General features: G+C 33.6%; 1 protein-coding gene across 9 annotated transcripts in view; it reads right to left on the bottom strand.

Moving 5' to 3' along the window:
- Nucleotides 1–7,080: 7,080 nt before the first annotated feature.
- The window catches only part of LOC143238057 (TNF receptor-associated factor 4-like), a 31,545-nt gene continuing 13,655 nt past the window's right edge, over nt 7,081–24,970 (bottom strand). For 3 of the 9 annotated variants that reach the window (XM_076477970.1, XM_076477973.1, XM_076477972.1), the window contains one exon: nt 7,081–9,736. Coding sequence is in view for 4 of the 9 variants with exons in the window: in XM_076477969.1 (XP_076334084.1) it covers nt 8,784–9,713 (930 nt within the window). In the remaining 5 variants the exon portion in view is untranslated. The other 6 variants (XM_076477971.1, XM_076477974.1, XM_076477969.1 and 3 more) reach the window with 5 other exon arrangements.

Consider the following 24,970-nt stretch of genomic DNA (forward strand, 5'->3'; position numbering starts at 1 on the left):
TCTTAATGCCATCTCTGATAAAATCAGATAGGTCTATGTGTTCATTTAGGCAGCTAGAACAAAACTAAAGTGGTGAGTGGTGAGCCCTCTGTATATATATTACTATGGAATGTTCTAGAAAATTTTAAAAGGTTCTTGAAAATTCTTGTAAGTTCGAGAAAATTCTCTATTAGCTACTCGGTACTGAATCTACCTAGAATGTTTTGGAAAATAGGTAAATTTGAAAATTTCATTTCCCAAGTCACAAAGGTAAAGTTTGAAGGATAAAATAGGTCTTTTCCATTTAATTTAAGCATAAGCAACTTGGAAATAACACTTTCTGCCCAAGAACAAGAAAAAGTAAAAATTTTGTTCCATATATAATTATAATCCTCCTTCCACCGATTGCTCGCGATATTAAAATTCCAGGCTTGAAGAACAAAATAAAACTAAACTGTGATTAATTGGTGAAGGTAATCTGTTTATGACGTTGTCACATCTATTGATCAATCATTTAAAACATTTTTACACGTCTCTTGATAAATCATAGACAATATGTTAACATACAATTTGACCATTCAGTTGGAATGTTTTATTGTGACATATAGTGATTTGAATTAAAGTATCTAAACGAGTATCGCAGCCAGATATAATGAGCTGAAAAGATATGATAAAAAAGATTAAGGTAATGAATCATAAGATTACATGGGTTTACAATTAAACTTTGATCTTATGTAGGAAATATATAGAACTGTCATTAATTTAAAATTTGAAGTTCACTAGTTACAGAGATACTACTGAACAAGGAAGAAACATTTTCAAGAAGGCACAACTATATAATAAAAGCTAACAAATGACGTGATATTAAAGTAGTTATACTAATATCGAAGAATGAGTTAAGAATAACCTGTATGGTCAGCTGCAGATAGAAGAAAAGTTTGTTATAACATTACTCCTCATTACCGAAAGTTTGCTACTGTCTTTAGAGTACACATAAATCACTGATCTCCGAGACTGAAGGTACATTGAACATACAAGATTAAAATAGAACACAATCAAGTAGCCAGTTCAAATTGCATTTCATGCTTCATACGCTGATTATACAACGTATGGTATAGGTTTGGAAATAGGAGGCGTAAAAACCAACTGAAATAGCTGGTAAGTACAAACAACGGGATTTGAAAGATGAATAGCGTTAGAAAATTTAACAAGTCTGTGTATAAATATACAAAACAGTTAAAAAGTTATCGAATTGCGTCATATCCATCAGTTATTAATATTCCAGAGAAAATTTAAAAAAGAAAGAATGAATAATGATAATTTCTTATACTGAATATTTGAGAGCTGAGTGATGACGTAAAAGGAAATCACAGTTATAATTGGCCAGCGATTAATTAATAGTTATATCGGACTTTTCAGTTAGGTGAATACTTTGCCTGCTCTCCAACTCACGTGATAGATAAAATATAAATGAAATCGAAATCGAAATTAAATTATCTTTCACATTAGGCCAGTCATAAAGTTTGTTTTGTGTCATCTGTCTTTTACATTCATATTATATTTCAGTTGAAGAGAGAAAGTTTTGCTATAAAATACGTTAGCTGTTGAAACAGGAAGACTTAACAAGTATACACTGATACATTTTGTTACTAAATGATGGAATTTAGCTTCAACACAGTGTATAATAAGAAAACTGTTTCGTTGAGGGTTAATCGCATTTTACAAAAAGGTCATTTTACATCTCATGCTGTTCCTGGAACTTTTATTCCATCGTCGATTTTCCCAAGTCTGATTACATTGGTCATGCGAAGCTATTTTTAAAGCATACAGCTTAAAGAAACGATCCACGGACATCAATCCACAAAGCCACGATTAAGCCGACTAAATGCACAATATGTCATTGTATTTTCACGGGAAGGTTTCACAGGTATTTATTGTGATCCCAGTTTCTCTGCCATCCTGATATAACTGAGATATAACTGGAGCTCTTGTACCTTTATAAGCTTCAAATCTTGGCTTATTCACTCTTTAAATGTACCATGAGATGTGCCCAGCTTTATCGCAATGTATTGTTTTGGATCAAAAGCTTATCTTTTGTATCCACAGCCTACACTTACAGATGAGGATGTTTGGATCAGATTGTAGTTTTTAAGCCATGTATGCTATTGTTCTAAACGCTCTGTTGTAAGAAATCTTCTACTCTCATAGAAAACACTGAAGGCACTCTTTTTCGAAATGTTGTGTTATTTGGCTCAACATGATTTAACATTCTCTCGATGCAAACCTTCTTCCTGGTAGAGACGTGTCATATAAACCCTCAATGATAAAGTGACCTATTAAAGCATTGCGCTATCGTATGGACCGGAATATGTCATGAACCAAATACATAGACTTTTAAAAGTTCCCTTGTTTTAGCTGGCATCTGTAGCTACGTGCTACTCATTGAACTTATATCACTAGTAATTATAAGGCGAAGTTGGTCCTCAAGTATCAAAACACTGCCCCATAAATAGCCAATTAACATGAAAACGGTAGTAAAATGTAGTCTCAAACTGTTTGATTTAACTACTGGAGAATAATTTTAGTGAACGTGTTTTCTTATACTAAAGCCACACCAGGCTATCTTCTGCGTCCACCGAGGAGAATTGAACCTCTGATTTTAGCGTTGTAAATCCAATTTCTTACCGTCCCAGCGGGGAACAATAATGTTAGCCTAACATGATTGAAAACTAAGTACACTCACTTTGTATTAGAACTAGTTACATTCGATGACGTAACATTGTAAATTGGACAGACTGGTCAGTATATACCTGTTTGATTTGTTTCAGCACAAAGCTGCAAAATACTCTGCATTTACTGTCTCCGTAGCATGTGTAGAACCTCGAATTATAGCGTCATAAGCGCTTAAGCTGTACATTTGACACGATGAAAATTAAATGTAACTTTACCGCAGTGTTCAAGTATTTTGTAAGTAAGCTATGCTTAGGGCTGTCAAGGTCTGTATTATAAGTAGTCCATGGTTTCCAACTGCTCATTTTTTGGCAAGTTTAACTGTTTTTATTTTTCTAAATGTATTTTCCAATTACCAAAAAAACAAATCTGAACATGTACAGGTGTCTATTTTCTTAGTATTTGCTAGAGTGCTTGTGAATATGCTAATATAAATTGCTGGGTGTGTGTGTTTTTTCTTATAGCAAAGCCACAAAGGACTATCTGCTCAGCCCACCGAGGGAAATCGAACCCCTGATTTTAGAGTTGTAAATCCGGAGACATACCGCTGTACTAGCGGGGGGCTATAAGTTGCTGTCTTGTGTGTTTTTCTTACAGCTAAGCCATAAAAGTCTATCTGTTGTTTTTCTCGAGGGGAATCCAAACTCTAATTTTAGATTTGTAAATCTGAAAACTTACAGCTGTCGATTATATTAGTGTAGTGTCTTATTTATTTAATCCTTTAATTCACTGTTTGAACCGTCTATAGAGGTTTCATAGTTCCCTGTTCAGGGATGGGAGGAATGAAGGTTTTGTTTCTTTCTCTTTTTTTTTTTCGTTTCAAAGGTAATAACTCTAAATGTATGTTGTTATCACAATGTATATTTAAATATTTTGTTCGAAAAACATCGTTATAACCTAACAGAGATTAGAAGAAATGCATATTTCTGCATTTTTATTGAAACTGGATTTTATTAAATAGAAAACTGCGTTTCTGCATGCTTTCCTCATCTGACCTTTTTTCCCACAAGCTCTTATATTTATCACTCTTACCCCTCTTTTTTCAAGTGTTACACATGATTGTAGCTATGAAGGGAAAAACAATTAATTTGTAATTCATAATTAAAGTCTTTCAGTTATATTGTTTGTGCCAGCCACAGCAGAATGACTTCACATACCACAGTCCTGTTTATTACGTTAGAAGGTAGAAGTGGTTTCCAACCTGGGGTCAACGAACCCCTGGGAGTCCGCGAGGGTAATATTGGTAGGTCGTAGGATGTTGTCTTTAATTATATAATGCACGTACAGACACAGAATAACAACACATAAGAAGCTTAGACAGGTTAATTATAAATTTATAAAAAAACAATTTGTTGAGAAGAGGGAATTTTTCAAAAACGTTATTAGGTGGTTATGGCGTTCGACGCTGTGGTTACGTTCAGTACCTTATATTAGATTGATGGCACGGTATTAGTATCTTGACAGTCTTCATGTAAATAGTTCAGTATTAGAAATGTAAGCAGAAAATATAGAATATAATCAACTTATTGTTTATAGCATACCGGTTTTAAAATCATTTCAACATTACAAATATTGTTTCCAAGTCGGATAAAGTTTTTGCTTCAAATAAAACGTAGTCCCTGAAATCTTGGGAAAAAATGTTAACAGCGTTATCTGTTGCTGGAATACGTATTTATTAATAAATATAATTTATCAATGAAATAATTTCTTTTTCTAATTTTTTATTTACCAAAAAGGTTGTTCTTCCAATAACACTGGGGAACACTCATTTTGTTGCATTTAAAAAAAGACCTTTCTATAGTCAATTTGAGTGTGTTGATTTCAAATCTGAAGTCGGTCTTTGTCTGCAAGCTACAGATTTTATGCAATTTGACATTTTTATTTATTTTTTAAGGCAGACCTTTACGTTTTCCTTTGGTCCAGTCTCGAAGCATTTCCTCACAATTGTGGCACACAACATGAGGAGCCCATTGCTTGTCTTGATCACCAAGATGAACTTCAAAATATGCCTTGTAGGCACGCTTGACGAACGAGGATATGTTACGTCTCTGACGATTGAGTGTGTAGCATCCACATATGTAGCAGAAGGCATCAGGCTTGTTTCTGCAATGATATCTATTTTTGGAAGCCATGTTTGATCTGAAATAAAAGAAGAATGATCAAAATATTAGAAGCTATCTATATATATGGACGTGAAAATGCTTATATATGGTTTACGCAAGTTCATATTTGTACAATTTCATTAACCTCAAATTGCATACAAACTAGAGCTTGTAGAGAAAAACTAATTTCAGATTTGAAATCAGCGCCTAAAACTCCTTCAGAATCAGTTAAAATATCCAATGCAACTCAAAGTTACTGAAAAAGTGTTCCCCAGTGTAATCAATAGATGTTGGAAGACAGTTATTCTATTAGGGTATTTTCCTGTGAAATAAAGACTATTTTAATAGCTATCCTATTCTGAGGAGATGTTTTCGTGTATTATTGTTATTGTTTTTCTTATTTCTTGTTTTTCGCGTTGCCATATTAAGTAAAGTCATATCAAACCACCTTCAATGGATTATTTGAATATATTCTGATGTCTTCCCCTTTTAGATAACAGTATGAGCTAATGGTTAACCTGCTAATCTGTAAATCTATTGATCTAAGATTCGAACTATGATGAGCAGCTGAAAATAAATACTATTCTCTTTCAACAATGGAAGAGGTAGACTGTGAAACCTGTATCCAGTGGTTTACAGCGGCTTAAAAATGAATAGCGTAATTTAACGTTGCGAGTTCACATAACCAAGAAAAAAGTGAGCATTCACAACATAATCACTCTCATAAATAAAAATTGTTTGGCTAGTTTTAAAATTTAGCGCAAAACCACGCGAGAATTGCCTGCGCTGGCCGTCCCTAATTTAGGAACGATAGACGAGAGGGAAGGTAGCTAGTCAACACGATCCAATACCAACAAAAAGTGGGATTTATTGTAACTTTATAACATCCCCACGGCTGTTTCAAGCCAAATGACAAATTCAATGTATATTCTCTTTATATTTGTTGTTTGTTTCGTATTTCGCGCAAAGCTACACGTCTCTGATTTAGCAGTGTAAGGCTAAAAAGAAGGCAAATAGTCATCACCACCCACCGCCAAGTCTAGGGCTATTCATTTACCAACGAATAGTGGGATTGTACGTCTTATTATAATGCCCTTACGGCTGAAAGGGCAAACATGTTTGATGTGATAGGGATTCAAACTCGCAACCTTTAGATTACGAGGGGAATGCCTTAACGCCCTGACCATGACGAGACTATATTGATGTATCTTGAATTTCTGCTTACACATGTTTCAGTATAACTTCAGCTATGAATAAAATTACATGAGATTAGACTAGATTTACCGTCAAGAGAAATGTATCTGTGTATCAACGTAGAATTAATTCGCTCTCCATGGCATGAACGTCGATAAAAGAATAGGCTATGATTAAAGTGAGGTTGATATATGAAACTTACAGAACACTGCTTTGTACAATTCCTAAGTGAAAAGATGAGTTATATTACTATAATAGTTTCAAAATCTATGTGAGGATTGTTTATATGTTTTTTTTTTTGAATTTCGCCTTGAGCTACACTAGGGCAATTGCGCTAGCCGTCCCTAAATTAGCAGTGTAAGACCAGGAAGAAGGCAGTTAGTCATCACCCCCACCACTAACTCTTGGGCTACCCTTTTTACCAACGGATAGTCACATTATAACGCCCCCGCGGCTGTAAAGGCGAGCATGTTTGGTGCGACCCTGATTCGAACCCGCGACCCTCAGATTACGTGAACGCCTTAATTCTCCTGGTCATGCTGAGCCTCTATGTGAGGAAATATTTACTGACTGACTGAAATGTTTGCATTGAAACATAAATTAATTTACATTGTGACAAACCTTTATTTTGGTGTCTCATGTTACTTCAAATTGTTTTCACACACTGTTACGCAGATGAAAAATATTTACTCTGAAATAGTAATATGAACATAATGTACAAAAACAGTTTGTGGAAGTCAATCACGTACTAAGATGTTTCACTATTAGTGATAATGTCTTAGTTAGAAAGGTGAATAATCAATTTATGGTGTCTAATTGAATAGAAAGCAAACAAAAAGTATATTCTAACTGAAATTCCCCGTTACATAACACGTGTAAAATGAAATATTTAGACAAGATCACAGTTATATGGATAGCATAAAGACAAATTAGTGAAACAATAACACTGCCATCAGTTATATGTTAAAGTTAAATAGTGTCCTTTTTAAGGAGTTGATGAATTCATGAAGAGTTTTATACATAAAATGAAGGTATTAGTTTTAGAACAAGATTAAACCGAGCCACTGATCACAAGTTGAGACATCTATGGTGAATTTATTATGTTTGAGATCCCACTTCGAAGATGTCATCGTTTTTGACGTCATATCCGTCTATTCCATCTGGTGCAACTTTTAAACATCATCGTCTCTGATGACATCTTCACTTCACGGAAGCATCTTCTACGACAATTTACGTAAATATAAAATCAACATCTCTACCCTTCCCTGAGATAACTAATTAGCATGTGAGTCCAGTGTGAGGGGTAACTTACAGTTTGCTGAATCTTTAGTATACAAGAAGCAATATAAACTTCAAGAGCAAGAATCTAAAAAATAGCATTTAGCAAAAGAAAGTATTAGCTATCCTTTAAAATTATTTCAAATAAAAATATTTATTCTGATTATCCAACTAATTTTTATATTTTACCTACTAAAATGGATTGCCATTACCTCTTGCATAGTGCAGTCAAACTAACTAAAACATATTTAACTAAATCCAGGTATATATGAAATTGACAGAAATGCATTTCACTCAGAATAATGAAATGTTAGGAAGCTCAACAATATGATAAAGCTTACCAAGCTGCTCTCGTACCTTTGAGGTAATATATTAAATTATAAATGAATTGACAATAAATAGTTTAACTGTTTTAACCAGTAAGTGTTTTATAGTTGAAAATTAAAAATTTTCTAAAATTTAGCTTTTTTCTTTCTCAAATCTTTATTCTTGAAAGATTAAAGCCCTGAAATTTTCTCTCTCAGATCTTTACCGTTTTCACATTGTGTTTAAATTTATCACACGAATGTCTTACAAATAACCTTTATATTGTAAATATCTAATATCTGTTCCTGAATTATTACCCCTATAGGGTACAGATTATACTGAAGATAAAGGTTAACATTGAAAATTGTTGGTATGAGCTTGTGTTTGTTTCCCTGAATCGTATTTAGATAGGCGAGTATTGTGCAATGAACATTCACTTTCAGCCAACAGTGTGGATGTCATTATACTTGTCATAGACTTCATCTCCTGCAGTTATTTTCTATTTCGCTCTCCAATTCCAACAGTCGTAGGATTTCGTTAAATGCACGTAGATGTCGAGGAGTTAAAGAAAAACCAATGAAACCTCAGCAACGTATATGTAGTAGACATTGTGTACATGTACCACTAGGGATGTGTATTTAATGTTTAAAGAAACAGCAAAGAAGTATCTGGACACTTTCTTCAAACATTTCAAGTTCCACCATTAGATGGGTGGACTGAGGTACATGTGGAGTAACATCTGATGTTAAATCAATATAATCAAGAGATAACTACTTAAATATTTATATGAGAATCAATTTCAATTTGATGAACTTGTGGCTCGTAAATCGACTAGATTAGAGATATATTTTACATAAAACTTTATGTTAACTCAAACAAATAATAGGAATGGTGTATGGAAGTTGAGAGTAGAAGCATGCTCGACCAGTACTGTAATCGAACGTACTGTAATCGTACAATTTAAAATTACTTTTACTTTTGTTGTTTGATATTTCAGTGGAATATAAACAGAAAAGAATTAATTTTTTCTTCACCCTGTGGTCAAACAGTTACATTTCAACACAATCAACTCCAACTTCAATTAACGTAAAGCACATTTTTAACATTATCAAACAAGTGGAATTTGAAAACTAATAAATTAAATAACTGTTCTTTAAAGTTTAAAATTAAAGGTATGTCCCATTTTAATTTGGTTTAAATATAAGAAGATTCCAAGGCTTTACAAAAACAGGTACATCCAAAAGAAATGGAAATTGATACTGATGTAAAGATCGAAATAGCACCAAATACAGACATTAGGGTTATTGGGTTACCTTTTATGAAAATTTGAATAAGGAAACTTAAAGGAATTGCTAATGAAAAAATTATACTCGCTGGTTCTGGACTGATTAGTTGTAACCCTCGATTTAAAGTTAGCAGAATTACAACACCAGAAACTGCCAATAAAATCAAGTATAAATTGTTATTCGAACATTTCCAGAAATTTGTGGGTACACCTCTCATCACAAGTAACAAAGTCCAGGGAACTACTGTGCACAGAACCGTGTAAAAAGAAATCACAGTGTAATGTACTTTAGATAGAGAATTGCTACACACAAACAGTAAAGCATCAGATATAGCACCACATGTTGCAATCATGGCGCCAAAAAGTCTAGATTTTGAAAACTCGTCTGCATTGTTTGTTTCGTCTGTAAACAAAAAGGCTGGTTTGTAAAGTAATACGACTCCAAACAAACACAACAAAACAGCGAGGACGTCCGCAGGCTTACAACGATGCTTCAAGAGACAAATACTGAAGAGCATTGTATACAAAGGGCTACAGAAATATAACGAAGCTGCATCTCCTATCGGCAGTAGAGTGTACGAGTAAGTCAGCAGAGACAAAGCTAAGGAGCCAAAAATACCACGAAGGAGTAAAATTAACATTGTTTTTCTGTCGTACAACATCCGTGAATTACTGAGTAGTACAACTGGCAACAACATAAAAAGTCGGAAAAGATTGTTAAAACCAATAATGTTCTCTATATTTATTCCGTCAATGAGTTGAACGACGAGGCCGTAGAACCCTTCTCCTGTAGCTGCTATCAGAAGACAACCAACTCCGATGCAGTTCATTATAAGCATTAGCACTTACAGGTGATAAAGGTCTGAAAAATAAATGAAAATATTGTTGAATGTACACACCAGATCGTTATTTGCAAAATAATGTAAAACATAATTCCAAATAGAAAATGTTTAAGAAGTAAACCAATAACATGTAACTAAATTTTGTAAAATCGTATAAAAGTATTTACCAGATCAAGTAAATGACAACAAATTAATTTATTTCTTCTTTAAACATTTTGCAGACTCACTTTACATTTGTAAATGATATTCACGACTTAATAGGGTGGACATGAGTGATAAACCTTAATTAACATGAAAATAATTCTACTCTCTTGAAACAACTCTACAATATTCTCAAATATGTCGTGATTATAATTTACTCTCAAATTTACGAGAAAATTTAACATCAAATCATTTAGAACTTTATAGGTGTTTTAAGCCTAGCTTGTCAAAGTTTTCGATCTCTGGGTCACGATTAAAACCTGCAGCCACCTCCAGGAAACAACAAATTACAGACTTAAACTACATCTCATAACAATGTCTACCAGGAATCTATTAGTAATTTTAAAAGTTGCAGGCTCAAAATAAGAAGTATCTTTTTCAACAATATAAAGTTCTACATGGGAATGAATGTGGACTAAACACATTCTTTATTTACCACACTGAAAGAGATGCCTAACAAGGAGTCTACAATCACAATACACCTTGTAATATTTATTTTGTCAATGACAAACATGACTCTCAAATATTCCAAATAATATAATCTACAGCTAGTCTAAATTTATAACAATAATTTTCAACTTTGATAACAATATCTAGTAGCTATTTATAATATAATAAATATAATTAAAACGATTTTTTGAACCTCGATATGATCAACAGTTTTCATACGTTCATTTTATTAGTTACTCCAAATTTCACATTGCGCATTTTACTTGGAACAATATACCTGTCGTTCCAAACACTATATTATTATTATGATGTATGTTTGTTTTTGAATTTCGCGCAAAGCTACATAAGGGCTATCTGTGCTAGCCGTCCATAATTTAGGAATGTAAGGCTAGAAGGAAGGCAGCTAGTCATCACCACCCGCCGCCTACTCTTGGGCTACTCTTTTATCAACGAATACTAAGATTCACTGTCGCATTATAACACCCCCACGGTTGAAAGGTATGTTTGGTGCGACGGGGATCCAAACCCGCGATCCTCAGATTACGAGTCGAACGCCTTATGATGAAAAGAAAAAATGTTGTTTGAAGGTTTATTTGGCGTCAAACTTGGTTTGGTTTGTTTTTAATTTCGCGCAAAGGTACAAGAGGGCAATTTGCGCTAGCCGTCCATAATTTTGCCGTGTAAGACTAAAGGGAAGGCAACTAGTGATCACCACCCATCGCCATCTCTTGGGCTACTCTTTTACCAATGAATAGTGGGAATGCTCATCTCTATACAGCGTCCTCACGAATGAAAGTGCGAGTGTGTTTGGTATGACGTGGATTCGCACCCGCGACTCTCAGATTATGAGTCGAGTGCTTTAACCACCTGACCATACTGAGCCATGTGCCAAATTTCAGTTGCAATCCTAGAATCCTCATCAGGCGAATTTAGTTTACTTTGGCCTAATTGTGTGAGAAAATGCATCTGTACATCTTATTTCAATAAATTGAAATTTACGTCCTTTATTACTATATCGTTCTTTTAAAAAGTCCATTTCAAAGGAAAATTGCCTATATAGAGAAAGGCAGCTTAAAAAAGTACGGTACAAGAAGTGACGGACATAACATGAGTTGTGAGACACGTAAACTTTGACATTTTATGTAGTCCGTTTTGTCTTTAATCCCCTTTATTTTTGACATTGTTTGTAAATAATTGTAAATGATTTGATGGGAAGTCAACAGTTTCAATTGTTTAATAATCTGTTTATTTTAACATCGGCTCGGCATGGCCAAGTGTGTCAAGGCGTTCGACTTGTAATCTGAGGGTCGCGGGTTCGAATCCCAGTCACACCAAACATGCTCGCCCTTTCAACCGTGGCGGTGTTATAATGTGACGGTCAATGCCACTATTCGTTGGTAAAAGAGTAGCCCAAGAGCTGGCGGTGGGTGGTGATGACTAGCTGCCTTCCCTCTAGTCTTACACTGCTAAATTAGGGACGGCTAGCGCAGATAGCCCTCGAGTAGCTGTGCGCGAAATTAAAAACAAACAAACATTTTAACTTCAGTTTTGTTTTGGTGTGTAGGCCTTTTTAAAGCTGATTAAACATAAATAAAATTAATTTATTTAATATCGAAAAGAACAATTTGTTTTAAAATATTTGTCAGAGTGTGAATACCTTTTTCAAGCAGGTGAGGCATAATTATAATGAAATTATTTCTCATTAGACAATAGTATCGGCGCATTCTACATCTAGTTCTCAACTGAACAAACGATATCGTTGCAATTAATATGTCAAACGTACTATTGTTTAAATATTATTACTGTGTATTCTTCTAATTCTTTAAAATCTCTAAAGGGCGATATATAAAATGTTGAAAAATATAATAGGCCTAATACGATTATCTAATATCAAGTAATTAATCCGTTTTAGTGTGTGAGTGGTTTGTTTCACTTTATATTCAATTTCTATATCATGGTATAATACCAAATTATTTAGTCACTTTACATTGGATTTTCGGTGTTCAACATAGAGAGATGCGCAATAATAAATAATAATGAATCAAAAATGTATTCCGAATACTCTCAAGGAAATATTTTTATTTTAAAAACTTGTCCGTATGTAACAGAACAAATTGTTATTGATAAACAGAACATTGACATATAAAATATAACATTTTTATCAGTAAAAGTTGACTTACTGTCATTTAAAACAACATCTTGACTAATACCAACATGCTACTTTCAGATTACCATTACAGCCACATAATACAAATGGCGTGAAAAATCCAGAGTTATTATTTACATGGCAGTGAATTGTACACTACATCCACTTACTTTCACGGGCATACACAAAACTTTGTCTGACTTGTACATATTGAACAAAATAATTCACCGAATAAACAAAGTATTTCTATTTCCCAAATCACACACTAGAACGATTAATGTTCTTTAATTTACTAGAAGCTCTGATAACAACTATTGTTTGTCGTATATCCAGACTTACGTTTATTTGATTGGCGGGTAGGCATAGGGAAAGGATACCCACACAGACAATGTTCAAACTATATACAGTAAGGCAATGTATCTGCGCCCGGCATGGCCAGGTGGTTAAGACGAACCACAGATTACGACTCGAACGCCTTAACTCACCAGTCATGGAATACACGATGAAATCCAGGGAACTGACATCTCATGTTGATGAATGTTTTGCTCGTTTTCTCCTTCATATTAAAACTGTTTAAGAAAATAAAATTTATTTTAAATTCTAAGAGTCCCCTGCTGGTACAGCTGTAAGTCTACGGACTTACAATTCTAAAATCAGAGGTTCGATTCCCCTCGGTGGACTCATTGGTTAGACCGATGTGGCTTTGCAAAAAAAGAAACACAAACGCACAATCAATTCTAAGTCTTACTAAACAAAGGCGTCGCTAGACACTGTCACACAGAGCCTGAGCCTTAATTCTATGTGAAGTGCCCTGAATACTCAGTTCGTGTCTTGAGAAATTGAAATGAAAAAACACAATCGATATCATACCGAAACAACGAAAATTCCCGAACCTATGGGCCCCCAGTTTCAAATTTTTTAAACACCTAACGACACCTCTATCAGTTAATGAAATTTTACTATTTTTGTTGAGTGTTTTTTTTTTATTCTATGTTAATTCTATTATTCTGTTCAACAGATGACGTTAACACAGGATATGTAAGCGTCTCTATACTCGAATACGTTGGAGTTTTTATACAACCAAAACGATTGGAATTTCTATATGTTATCTTTCACTGATAACTGACATTTTAAGTTGTACTTGTGGATAATTATCAAACTTTAACACTTTCATAATGTGATTTTTAATTTAAAAAAGTCTATTCTATTAAATACGGTGGCAAAATTCGACATAGTACATTATTTCAGCAAGAAGAGGATTAATGAGATAAAAAAGGTTAACCACAGCTGGTATTGTTTTAAGTGACAGAGCTGAATGTGAAAAGACTTTATCTTGAGTAGTTAACTAACTTAACCATGTAATTCATTGCCTGTTTCGTATTGTATGGTAAACTGTACAATTTTTTCACCGGTTCAAGTATTCATTAAACTGTCTCACATTTTCTCTTTTTTATTTGAAAATACGATAAGAATATCATTGTTGCAGTGGAAATAACTGTTATTTCATATCTTAGAACTGTAAATAATTTGTGGTTATTTTGATACATTGAAACAATTTTCAAGAAGGTAAAGAAGATGTAGAAATGTTCTAAAATCTTTGTGGTCTTTTAGCATAAACGAAGGTTACATACCACAATCACTGTTTAATAAGGCTTATACTGGTTGCCCCTTTTTTGTGGCATTAGGAAAACGTAACAAATATTGTTTGTTAAGTGTTATAACTTCTCTTGGATGGGTCTCCGATTTATTATGCTACGTATGTTAACGTATTACGATTTTAAAGAAAGGGTAACTGGAATTTGAATTTAGAAGTTAATTGAATGTTAATATGTATTACATTAATGACATTTGCCAACAAGATAGATACCCACAACTTTTGTTGTTTAACACAAATATATCTTAGTATACAAACAACAATACAATTTGTAATAATGGTTATAACAGATAATAGTTTATATACAAAAGTTTTACAAACTTACTGATAATACTGAGTTTTCTATCTGGTCTAGAACTGAATACTTTGTCGACAGTTCACGAGACGCAAATTAATTTTATGTTGATACACAGACACACTGCACTTGACGAGAATGCTAGCTGGCTCTATTGTTCAAACGTGAGTTTTTCCCTGACGAAAATATCTAATGTTCTCATAGAAATACTTACGTCCAAAGTTAGTTCACTGAAGTTGTTATGTTCGAAATCTATAAATGACCCTGCTCAAATATCTGTAGTTTTTAGATTAATAAGCATCTGCCACAATTATAGCTTCCGGGGGTTGTAGTATACTGACTGCAGCGACCCAACGTTATTAAACTGTCTCTTGACTCGTCGATTTTGTAAAATTTTAAGGTGAAGTTGTGAAAAGTTCGATTGGCAAAAGTATTCGAAGATACGCTAGTGCTTTCGTAAAATATATATTGTTGATTTTTACAGTCCAGAATTTTTCACAAATTTAGAAAACAGGTGGGACTTGCGCAAACACATTTAACGATACAAGTTGAGTACATATCTAAATATATATTAAACTGAAAGAACTGTAGATATTAAAATAATATTAAATCCATCATATGTTTCATTCAGTATGGGTTATATATTGTTCGTTGCTCTTGAATACGTGGAGAAGGAATGACTAATGAAGCAGATAATATAAGGATTGTGAATAGATCATTGTGAGTTTAGTCTAACATAACTATCATATTAATCTCTCTACTGACTCCTGTCTTTGTCTTACGTAAATATGCTTTTCTCCAGTTCCAAAACCCACAGAGCTTAACACTGCACCCAAAGATTCTACTGACCAATACTGAGATAAGATCCCATATTCATACAACTTTATTAATTTGTACTCGTTTTTTTGTATTTTCGATTATGTCCATATTATTTTCTACGTAACATTTCTAGATCCTTCTGTATTGTAGGTATATAATAATCATCCTAAAGTGTAGTGAAGAACTTAGTGTAGCAAAAATTAGGTGAAGTGTGGGGGTTGTTTTGCTTCATTTCTGTGATATTTTTCGTTCTTTGGTGTGGCGGGCTCCAAAAACCCTAGATGACAGCACTGATGATATATTTACTGAAAGGTTGTTTTAACGAAAAATCTACACTTTCTGTTAAATGTAGAGAACTGTACCTCGGATTTTAATGTTGCATATCTGTACACCTGCCACTGACCCACCAGAGAGGGGAGGGGAGGCTACAAGAAAGAAAATTATAGCTATTCTTTCTGTGTACATCTAAACCTCTGGACTGCACGTGCACCAACGAGTATTATAGTCAACACAAAATGTGATTTGTATAGTTGATTTTTGGTTATATAATTTTATGATAGCTTTGGAAATATGTGGCTTTTTAGACAAATAAAACACAATACAATTTTCATCAAGTTCTTAATCTGCAACTAAATTTATAAGTTTTCTGGCCTGGTGGTGAGGACGTTCGACTCCAAATCTACAATTCTCGGCTTCAGTTATCCGTTACAACTAACGTGTTTTCTCTTTCAGCGATATGATCACAGTCAATCCCATAAGTATCGATATCTCAAGAACGTTTAAAGGACATTTACTTTCTTTATCTCTTCCATAAGTATGAGACCAACATTACATATTTATTAGTTATACTTACACAAATTGTGATGTACTTATCACACTCGGTTCTCCACACAATGAGAATTGTATCACTTGAAGGTATTACACTGTAAATGTTATAACGTCAAACCCATTGATAATATCTTTGTGCTGTGTATAAACACACCAACACACACATTCTGGTGGAAGGAATTGAACAATGGGGTGATCATAAAGAAACATTGATAATTTGTACCCAGTGGTGTTAGATAATATCAAATTAGTTAATGATTTCTTTATTATGAAGTACCATGAAGGGGATTCAGTTGAAACGATTATTTGGAAAACTGTGAAAATTTATATATTACAAAACCCTGAAACTACAGAAACAGAAATTGTGAAGTGTATGGTGTTACAATAGCACGTATCTTGATGATAATGCTTGGAATGCCACTGTGTTATATTTATAACTGGTGTGGTTGACTTTACTTGACAATACAAGCATCGATGGAGTAAACTTTTAATCGTGAACTGGTTAAAACTGAGTAACTGCTGATGCTGTACTTGTAATCAAATAGAGATCTTATCTATGATTTGTCCCAAAAAAGTAAATATGTTACCTGGAAACAAAAAAACGAAGGACGGTTTTGGGATACGAGAGTAGGAATTAAAGAATGAGTTTTTGAATCCCGTGAAAGTAAAACCTTTCATTAACTATTTAACAGTAACTGAAATGGATCAACCATATCTAACCCTAAAAATTAATGATGTGAAAGTAGTAGATCGTATAGATACTGTTTTGGATTATTCACTAATTAATGAAAATATATATATATATAGAGTTAAATTATGTAAAATGACCCAAGACTTCAACTAAAAACTTGGACTAAAGGTGTCATGTTTCTTGTTAATACTGTTAATACCAAATAGTATTGAGTACCAATGTTTTACTATCGTCAGATATTTGATTGTATATTGTAGGATTAGATTTCATTACGCAAAACGAAGTAAACATTAAAATATTCGCAAATGTTCTTGAACTAAATGTGCCATGTGTTAGACTTTGTGTCTGAAAAGATACTGACTCAAGAGGTACAATGTTCACACTTATAAAGTGAAAATTGTGAAAAGTTAAACTTAAAGCAACTTGTATTAAGTATGCTGATATTTTAAACAATAAACCTGGCCTCATAGATTTGTCGGAACAGAATATTCTAACCACTACAAAATAAAAAAGAGTGTTTAGTAAATTTTATCTCACACTAAGTTACATGTGTTACATGATCAAGTGGATGAAATGCTTCGCGATGAGTTACTTGAACCTTTCACTTATTCTTGGGCTTCTCGAGACGTTTTTGGTTAATAATTTGGTTAAGATTAATAATTTTAGGTTATGTGTTGATTGCAGGATATTAAATCAGATCTCCACCGTCTAACGGATTTACTGATATATATTTATTTTGTTTCAGTTTGATATATGTTTAGAAATACATGTAACTTATACTGTTAAATGTCTAATGCAAAAGTCTCGCCTATTTTCTAAATTTGTAGAAGATTTTCGAGTGTAAGAATCAACAATATATGTTTTAGGAAAGCACTAGCGTATTTTGGAATATTGTTACCAACTGAACTTTCGCCCGCCTTGCCCCAAACTTTTATAACCAGAAGCGCCAAAACATAGAATAATATTGTTGTTTTACTACAGTTAGTATACTATAAACCAAGGAAGTTACAGTTCTGATTTACGCTTCTTAATCGGGAACGTGCCGATACTTGGCCAGGAACGTTTATAAATTTCATACATAAACTTCAGTGAATTAACTTCGAACGTTAGTATTTCTACGAGGACATTACGTATCTTCGTCTGTGAGAAATTCAGGTGTGAGCAGCGAGAGATAGCTCACTCGTGAACTGTACCGATATTAACTTGAGATTAATTCGCCTGTTGTAAACCATCGATAAAATATTAATTTCCGCACCAGATAGAAGACTCACGTGGATTATAATTTTTCAAAACTTTTATATATAAATCATAATTTTAATAACTATTTGTAGTAACGATTATTATAATCTGTATTGTTGTTTGTACATTAAAATATATTCATATTCAGAAAGAAATTTGTGTTTATCAATCTTGTTGGCGAATGTCATAAATTACATATATATCAGCATTAAATTAACTTCCAAATTATAATTTCGGGCTATTTGAAATTGTAACATTTAACATAAAAAAATGGAGATTCATCCGAAATAAATTATAGTACGTAACAATTGCTTCATATAAGTGATATTTTGAATGACGTGTCAGAAAAACGTGTTATATTGATGTTATTCAGTAAATATTGACAAATACCTGTTATTAAAACAGTTTTATGTCGATGCTCCATCATTATAAGTCTTGAAACATTCAGATGCTCCTGTTAAAGCCTTATCATGATCATATGATAGTGTTTTCGCTCACATTTGAACAACTCTTGGTAGTGACACAAGCTGTGAAACTTCAGATAATAGCAATTAGGTGCTGAAGTCTATAACTCAACATTAACACTTATTTCTAAGCATCGTAGAGTAATAGATTGAATGTCACAGCCATGTTGTTTCTTGGTCCTTTCTTGCATATTAAGCACAACTATGTTTAATGTGGTATACGTTCTTGAAACAGTTTGTTATAATTCACTGGAGTACATTAAAACGTGTACAGGTGATATACGTTTGTAGTCTCACATACATGTATGAACAATATGTAAAATTTACGAATCTTGCATAAAACAAAGGATGCAATTTTACAAATAACATGTATTAACCCTAAGTTCACAGAAGAATTAAACATGCATGTTACGACATTTTATGCCAATGAATATACTATCAAAAATATATTGTTTTTCAAGTTTTTAAAATTATTTGCAATATAATTCCTAAATTTCAAAATAAATTGTATAAATAAATTCACAATCTTAACGTGTATGAGTTACTTCATGAGCTGCACTCCTGATTGTTCATTCTAGGTATTTTAAAACATAAAACATTTAGTTGGTATGCCGTCAGAGAAATGTTTCATAAACTTGTTGACTGAAAGGTTCTTCTTTCTTAAGTATTAACTAACCTTTCTGCAAACTGTTGTTTCTCATAAGAATTGGATCTAACGAATACATTTAAATTCATTAAGCACTAGTAGTTAGGGCGGCTGTTGTGTCGACATTAGGTGATATATTAGGGAGTTAGAGATGATGACGTGGAACCAGAAAACGCGTTTCCAAGGCGTCATAAGATGGGGGTTAATAGAATTTAAATTCATCATTGTAGAAACGTCTATGAAGAAAAAAAACTCATAAATCAAATATAATACACTGTAGCTTTTAGGCCCGGCATGGCCAGGCGGTTAACGCACTCGACTCGTTATCCGAGGGTCGCGGGTTCGAATCCTCGTCACATCAAACATGCTCGAACTTTCAGTCGTGATGGCGTTATAATGTGATGGTCAATCCCACTATTCGTTGGTAAAAGAGAAGTCCAAGAGTTGGCGGTGGATGGTGTTGACCAGCTGCCTTCCCTCTAGTCTTACACTGCAAAAGTAGGTACTAGCGCAGATAGCTCTCGAGTAGCTTTGCGCGAACTTCAAAACAAACCAAACCCTCTTGTCTTAGACTGCTAAATTAGGGACGGCTAGCGCAGATGTACATTATTTAGCTATTTAAAACGAACAGCAATAGATTATTCACAAACACATTTTAGTTTATAAATTACTGATTTATATATATCTAGCTCAGTATTTTATGACAAATTAAATATATGTAGAAACTATATCTGTGAAGAATTTTAAACAGGTTGTTTTTTTTTGCAATATTAAGTATAATGTATAATCATATATAACGACAACGTATTATAATTTACTTGTTCTGCTTTTGTTTTCATAAAATTATCTTCCACATTAAACTATAAATTCTGTCACCTCTTCCTTTTATGACATCCTAGCAAAATGCCCACCAAAGGAGTGACATGACACACTTGTCTTAACTCCGGTCACTTTTCTTCCTCTATTATCTTTATTACGTCCAATAATAGTTATGTTTATTTCTTTATGATACAATATATTCTTATCCTTCAATTCTTCTTTAGTATCATATAAGTTACTTTTCAGTATCGGTAGTCAGCTTAGTTTGTTTTCAATCATGAGCTTATAAATTCATAATCAGCCTATCTTTATCACCATGGCTAAGTGTGTTAAGGCGTTCGACTCCATATCCGAGGACCGCGGGTTCAAATCCCGATCGCAAAACATGCTCGCCCTTTCAGAAGTGGGGGCATTATAATATGACGGTCAATCCCAATAATCGTTGGTAAAAGAGTTGCCCCAGAGTTAGCGGTGGGAAGTGATGACTAGCTGCCTTCCCTCTAGTCTTACACTGGTAAATCTGGGACGGCTAGCGCAGATAGCCTTCGAGTAGCTTTGCACGAAATTCAAAATAAAGAAACAATCAGTTTTAACAAATTAGTACAGACTTAAAAAGTTTGGTTTGTTTCCTTTGAATTTCGGCCAATGCTACTCAAGGGCTACTGTTAGTTCAGTTTCGCTGCTTTATAAAGCTCTACCTTTTTTACGCTAATAGTTCTCACACTCATTGTAGTTTCGTTAACTAATTTAGATGAGTCAAATTTTAAACTTTGGTGTTAGAACACTACTGTTAATCAGATTTCTGTTTTCTTTTTTTTTTACAAGTTTTGTACTTTTTAGAGGTAAAACTATAACCTGATATATAAATTAAAACATAAAATACAGACTTACTCCTTATTTTATGTTTTGTAGCAATGCTCCGTGGAAAATAATTAAAAGAACGTCTACTCGCATCCAGTTAAAACAGAACTGACCTTCTTCTTCAGTAAGATAACAAACAAACCGTTAGCAACAGTAGCCTAGTAAAAATAAGGCACTTCGACTGTGGTATTATGAAAATAAAATAACCACATGCGAAGAAAAACAACACTGCAGTTACTCACTTACTGGATCAGGATATAAATGATTTAGACAGGAAGGAAGAGGAAATGTTACGCCTTCTTTACCCACGTCGAAAATACACGAAATAACGTATTCAAAAATTAAACGATAACTACTGAGCGTTGTAACTAAATTGTTTGTGGTCACTTGACGTTGCTTTCATATAACATTTACATCTTACGTTATTTAGCACGTGGCGCACAAGAAATTATAGCCACTTATATAAGTAACAATCTTCCTACGTTATGCTTTCTGAACGTAAAGCTTCGCAGTTGCTTTACATACGTTGCCGTTTGGTAAATATAAGTACAAACGACATTTGTTCGCCTTTCTCCTTCCATAGGAAAACAGAGACACAAAACTATCATACAAGTATAATGTCTGTAGATGTAATAGCCCCCCTCCCCAGGTGGCACAGCGATATATCTGTGGACTTGACTCGCTAAAAACCAGGTTTCGATATCGCTGGTAGGCAGAGCACCGATAGTATATTCTTTAGCTTTGTACATACCTTCAAGCAAATGAAGTATATATATCTGTCAAGTAAGGTTTACCGGTGAACAATGGATGCAGTAAACATGAAGCTCAGCAGTTTTTTGGCTTTTATTGTGGTTAAACGCTAAGTTACACAATGAATTTATATGTGTTCTGCACACCACAGGTAGAGACCCCGACTTTTAATATTGGAAACCCTAAGACCTACCGCCACGCTGCCATTTTTATTTGTGTAAATGAACTGAATATTCTTTTTCATCGAATAATTAATACAAACCCATATAATCAATATAAAATATCACAACTGGTGTAGTTACGTAACGTCATGAGACAGATTTTCTTATCCTTCATCAGAACACGTTAAAATATACACCGTTCAGTATATCTGTGGTCCATACTGACCCCGCATATGGTATGGTTAGTGATCATAACTTTGAAGCTACGATTTAGATGTTGAAAATTTAGCATACTGGCTTATCATAGCAGTGTACAGATAAACTGTAAGAAAGACTGAGTACCATAAGTATACAACACGTGATTTATTAATACAAAATATGAAATTTATTTATATCAATTTTCTCATATGTAGACAACAAATTGTTATCATTGACATATATTTCGCTAATATAGGGCCACTCTTCTCTAATTGACATCTCACAATTAAAATTAATAAAATATTGAATAAAGAAACAGGTTTCTCTAATATGTAACAAAAAACACAAAATTGTACGAGCCCAAAGGGGTCGAACTACATCAAATTTTGTTTCAGAGATAAACTAATGCCAAATTTCGGGCATCATGTAAGCAAAACATAAAGTGTTTCTCATATCTTTTACTTATCAGTTTTTACAAACACTAATCACACCATACACTGGGTGTGGAATGATCAGCGCATACATGGTTTCCACATGCAGGAGAGGTTTGACGAACTTTCCTGTCCGAGATTCTTGGGCAAATATAATATCGTTCTTGTTTTTGTTGCTGGAACACCTTGACCAGCATGTTGTCTTGTGTCAAGAAATCCTAAATCTACAAAGGCAGACTTGACGTCTTTCTTCATTGCACGGGGATTTTGGAGACGTCTCTGAAGTACGTTGTGCTCATTACTTCACTTCAGGAGAGATTTAAATACGTAATCACTGTTTATTACAATGGATAACCTCTGTGAGTCCGTACACATAATGCCTAATGAAGACAGAGCTCCAAATATGTATATCACTTGGGGTGATATACCCCATGCAACTTTTTATTCATAAAAACTATTTGACTCCAAAACATTGAACGTTTATCTATTTTTGTGTCACCGGATGATAATGTCACAATTGCGTAAAAATATAACTGATCAATTAGAAAAATATTAACAAATATTTATAAAGGAAGAAGCCTATAGCAGTACCTTTCTTTAGTGGGCAGGTGGTATCTGTGTGCCTTCATGACAGTAAACTAAACCAAATTAGAGGGTTTGAAACTATCCATCAATATTTAGTATAAAAGTAAGGCAACCACACGGACACACAGTGAATGTGTAGGACTGTGCAGGTGCACCCATAGGGTATAAGCAGCAGCGATATCCATTCACAACATATATTCCTCAACAAAGTCTACCAATTGTCTAAGTCTACTCATGCAATATATATATGACAGCCACAGCCGTGTCTTTCCTTGAATACCATTCTGGAAGAAAAAAGAAAATTTTCATATTCTCTTTTAGTTGTATGTGGCACTGATGAAGGTACTGCTCCCATTTTGCACCATTACAAAGATGGCTGAACTATTAGCTTCATCCTATGGCTTAGTAGGTACCTACTAACCCACAATGTTCTTATTTTTCTCTCCAGGAAAGGATTCAAAGGTATCAACACTGACGATTGAATTGGAAGGACCAGAACAACCAGTAACAAGTGGCAGATGTAATGAAAAGTGCTCCTAAAACTGATGGAGCTCGTGTTCGATCAGATTACTGACTAGAAAAGATCACAGCAAATAGCTGCTCCAAATATTTTACTTGTCAGCCCTGCTCTGTTACTATTGAATGATGGTGCAAAGGTGAGCGTTGGGTTTCTGATAAAAGCAAAAGCATTGAAAAACCTAGTAGACCTCATGATATTTCTAGCCTACTGAGTGTGATTAATTTAATGTCCAGTAAATAACGAATATATTATTAAGAAGGATAGTATAGAAAACGTTAGAAGTGAAATAGATCCTGGGCTAAGTTTAGCAAGAGTAGGCTAAATGAATGAACAGTCGTTGAAGAGTTGACATTAGGTGTGTTAGTTGTCTGTTTTCCTTTCTTACTACCTTGAAAACGTTTGAAAAACGCATTTAAACAAAACCTTCACCGAAGTAATTTCCAAAAATATGGACATATGTGGGTTTGTTTAAATATGATCTAGTTCAGACATGCAGAGATAACAAATTCCAATTCTGACATTTAACTAGTTACCAATAAATAACTGACTGTGTGTGATCTTATTGAGCTGGACATCTTCAAGAGGATGATTTTCGATTTTTGATTTTATTTTAAACCGTAATCTTCTCAAAATCTACTCTTAACTTTGTTTTTCTGTTCACTAATGTTCCAGTTGAAGAGATGTTTTTTTTTGTTGCTAAATATATTAAATATCTTTTGTTAGAAGTGAGTGGTATTATTAAGTTGAGCTTGACTGTTTCTCTGCGTGCACTGAATGTGAAAGTTCAAGGTAGAAGATAAAATCTATAGACAACCTAAATACATAAATGTTTTCGATAGATAAATTGAAAGTTTCGTTCTATGTTCTCATTTGCTTCCCTCTGTTATGCAAATAACCTTTGGTATAGTTAAAATATACGGATAATATGGTTTTGTTTTAGCACTGAAAGCCCACAGACATATCGCTCTGCTACTGGGAGCCAGATTGAAGGATACTTTAGTCCTAGCTTGTTTCTTCGCTAGTTCTTCAGTATAATATTAAAGTTAAGTCAAATAAAATAAAAATAAAAATAATAAATAAAAAATGTTAATAATAACACGAATTAATAAATACTGTTTTATTAATTCGTACCTTAAATCATAATTACCTGACATAATAATTACAATTCATTTAATATAGTTCACACAATAACAGCTGTTCTTGATTAACAATGATGATTTAAATAGTGTCATGACTACAGTTATTTCAAGCGACCTGAATAGATGTTGGTATTTAGCGTAAAGCCTTTTTGGCAATGAATATCACAGCTATAGTGCTGTCTAATTTATTTAAGGTCAAAGTCTATTCGCCCGCACATAAAATAACGACCTAATTTTAATGTTTTAATACTTTGTCGCTTTACTAAATGAATGTTTTATCACACATTTAAAACACAAGATATTCGCTTTACATCTTACTTTGATCATAAACACAAACCTTCAGTATATATTATAAAA

The sequence above is a fragment of the Tachypleus tridentatus genome, chromosome 13 (genome assembly GCF_004210375.1).
Source record: "Tachypleus tridentatus isolate NWPU-2018 chromosome 13, ASM421037v1, whole genome shotgun sequence".
Lineage (NCBI taxonomy): Eukaryota > Metazoa > Arthropoda > Merostomata > Xiphosura > Limulidae > Tachypleus > Tachypleus tridentatus.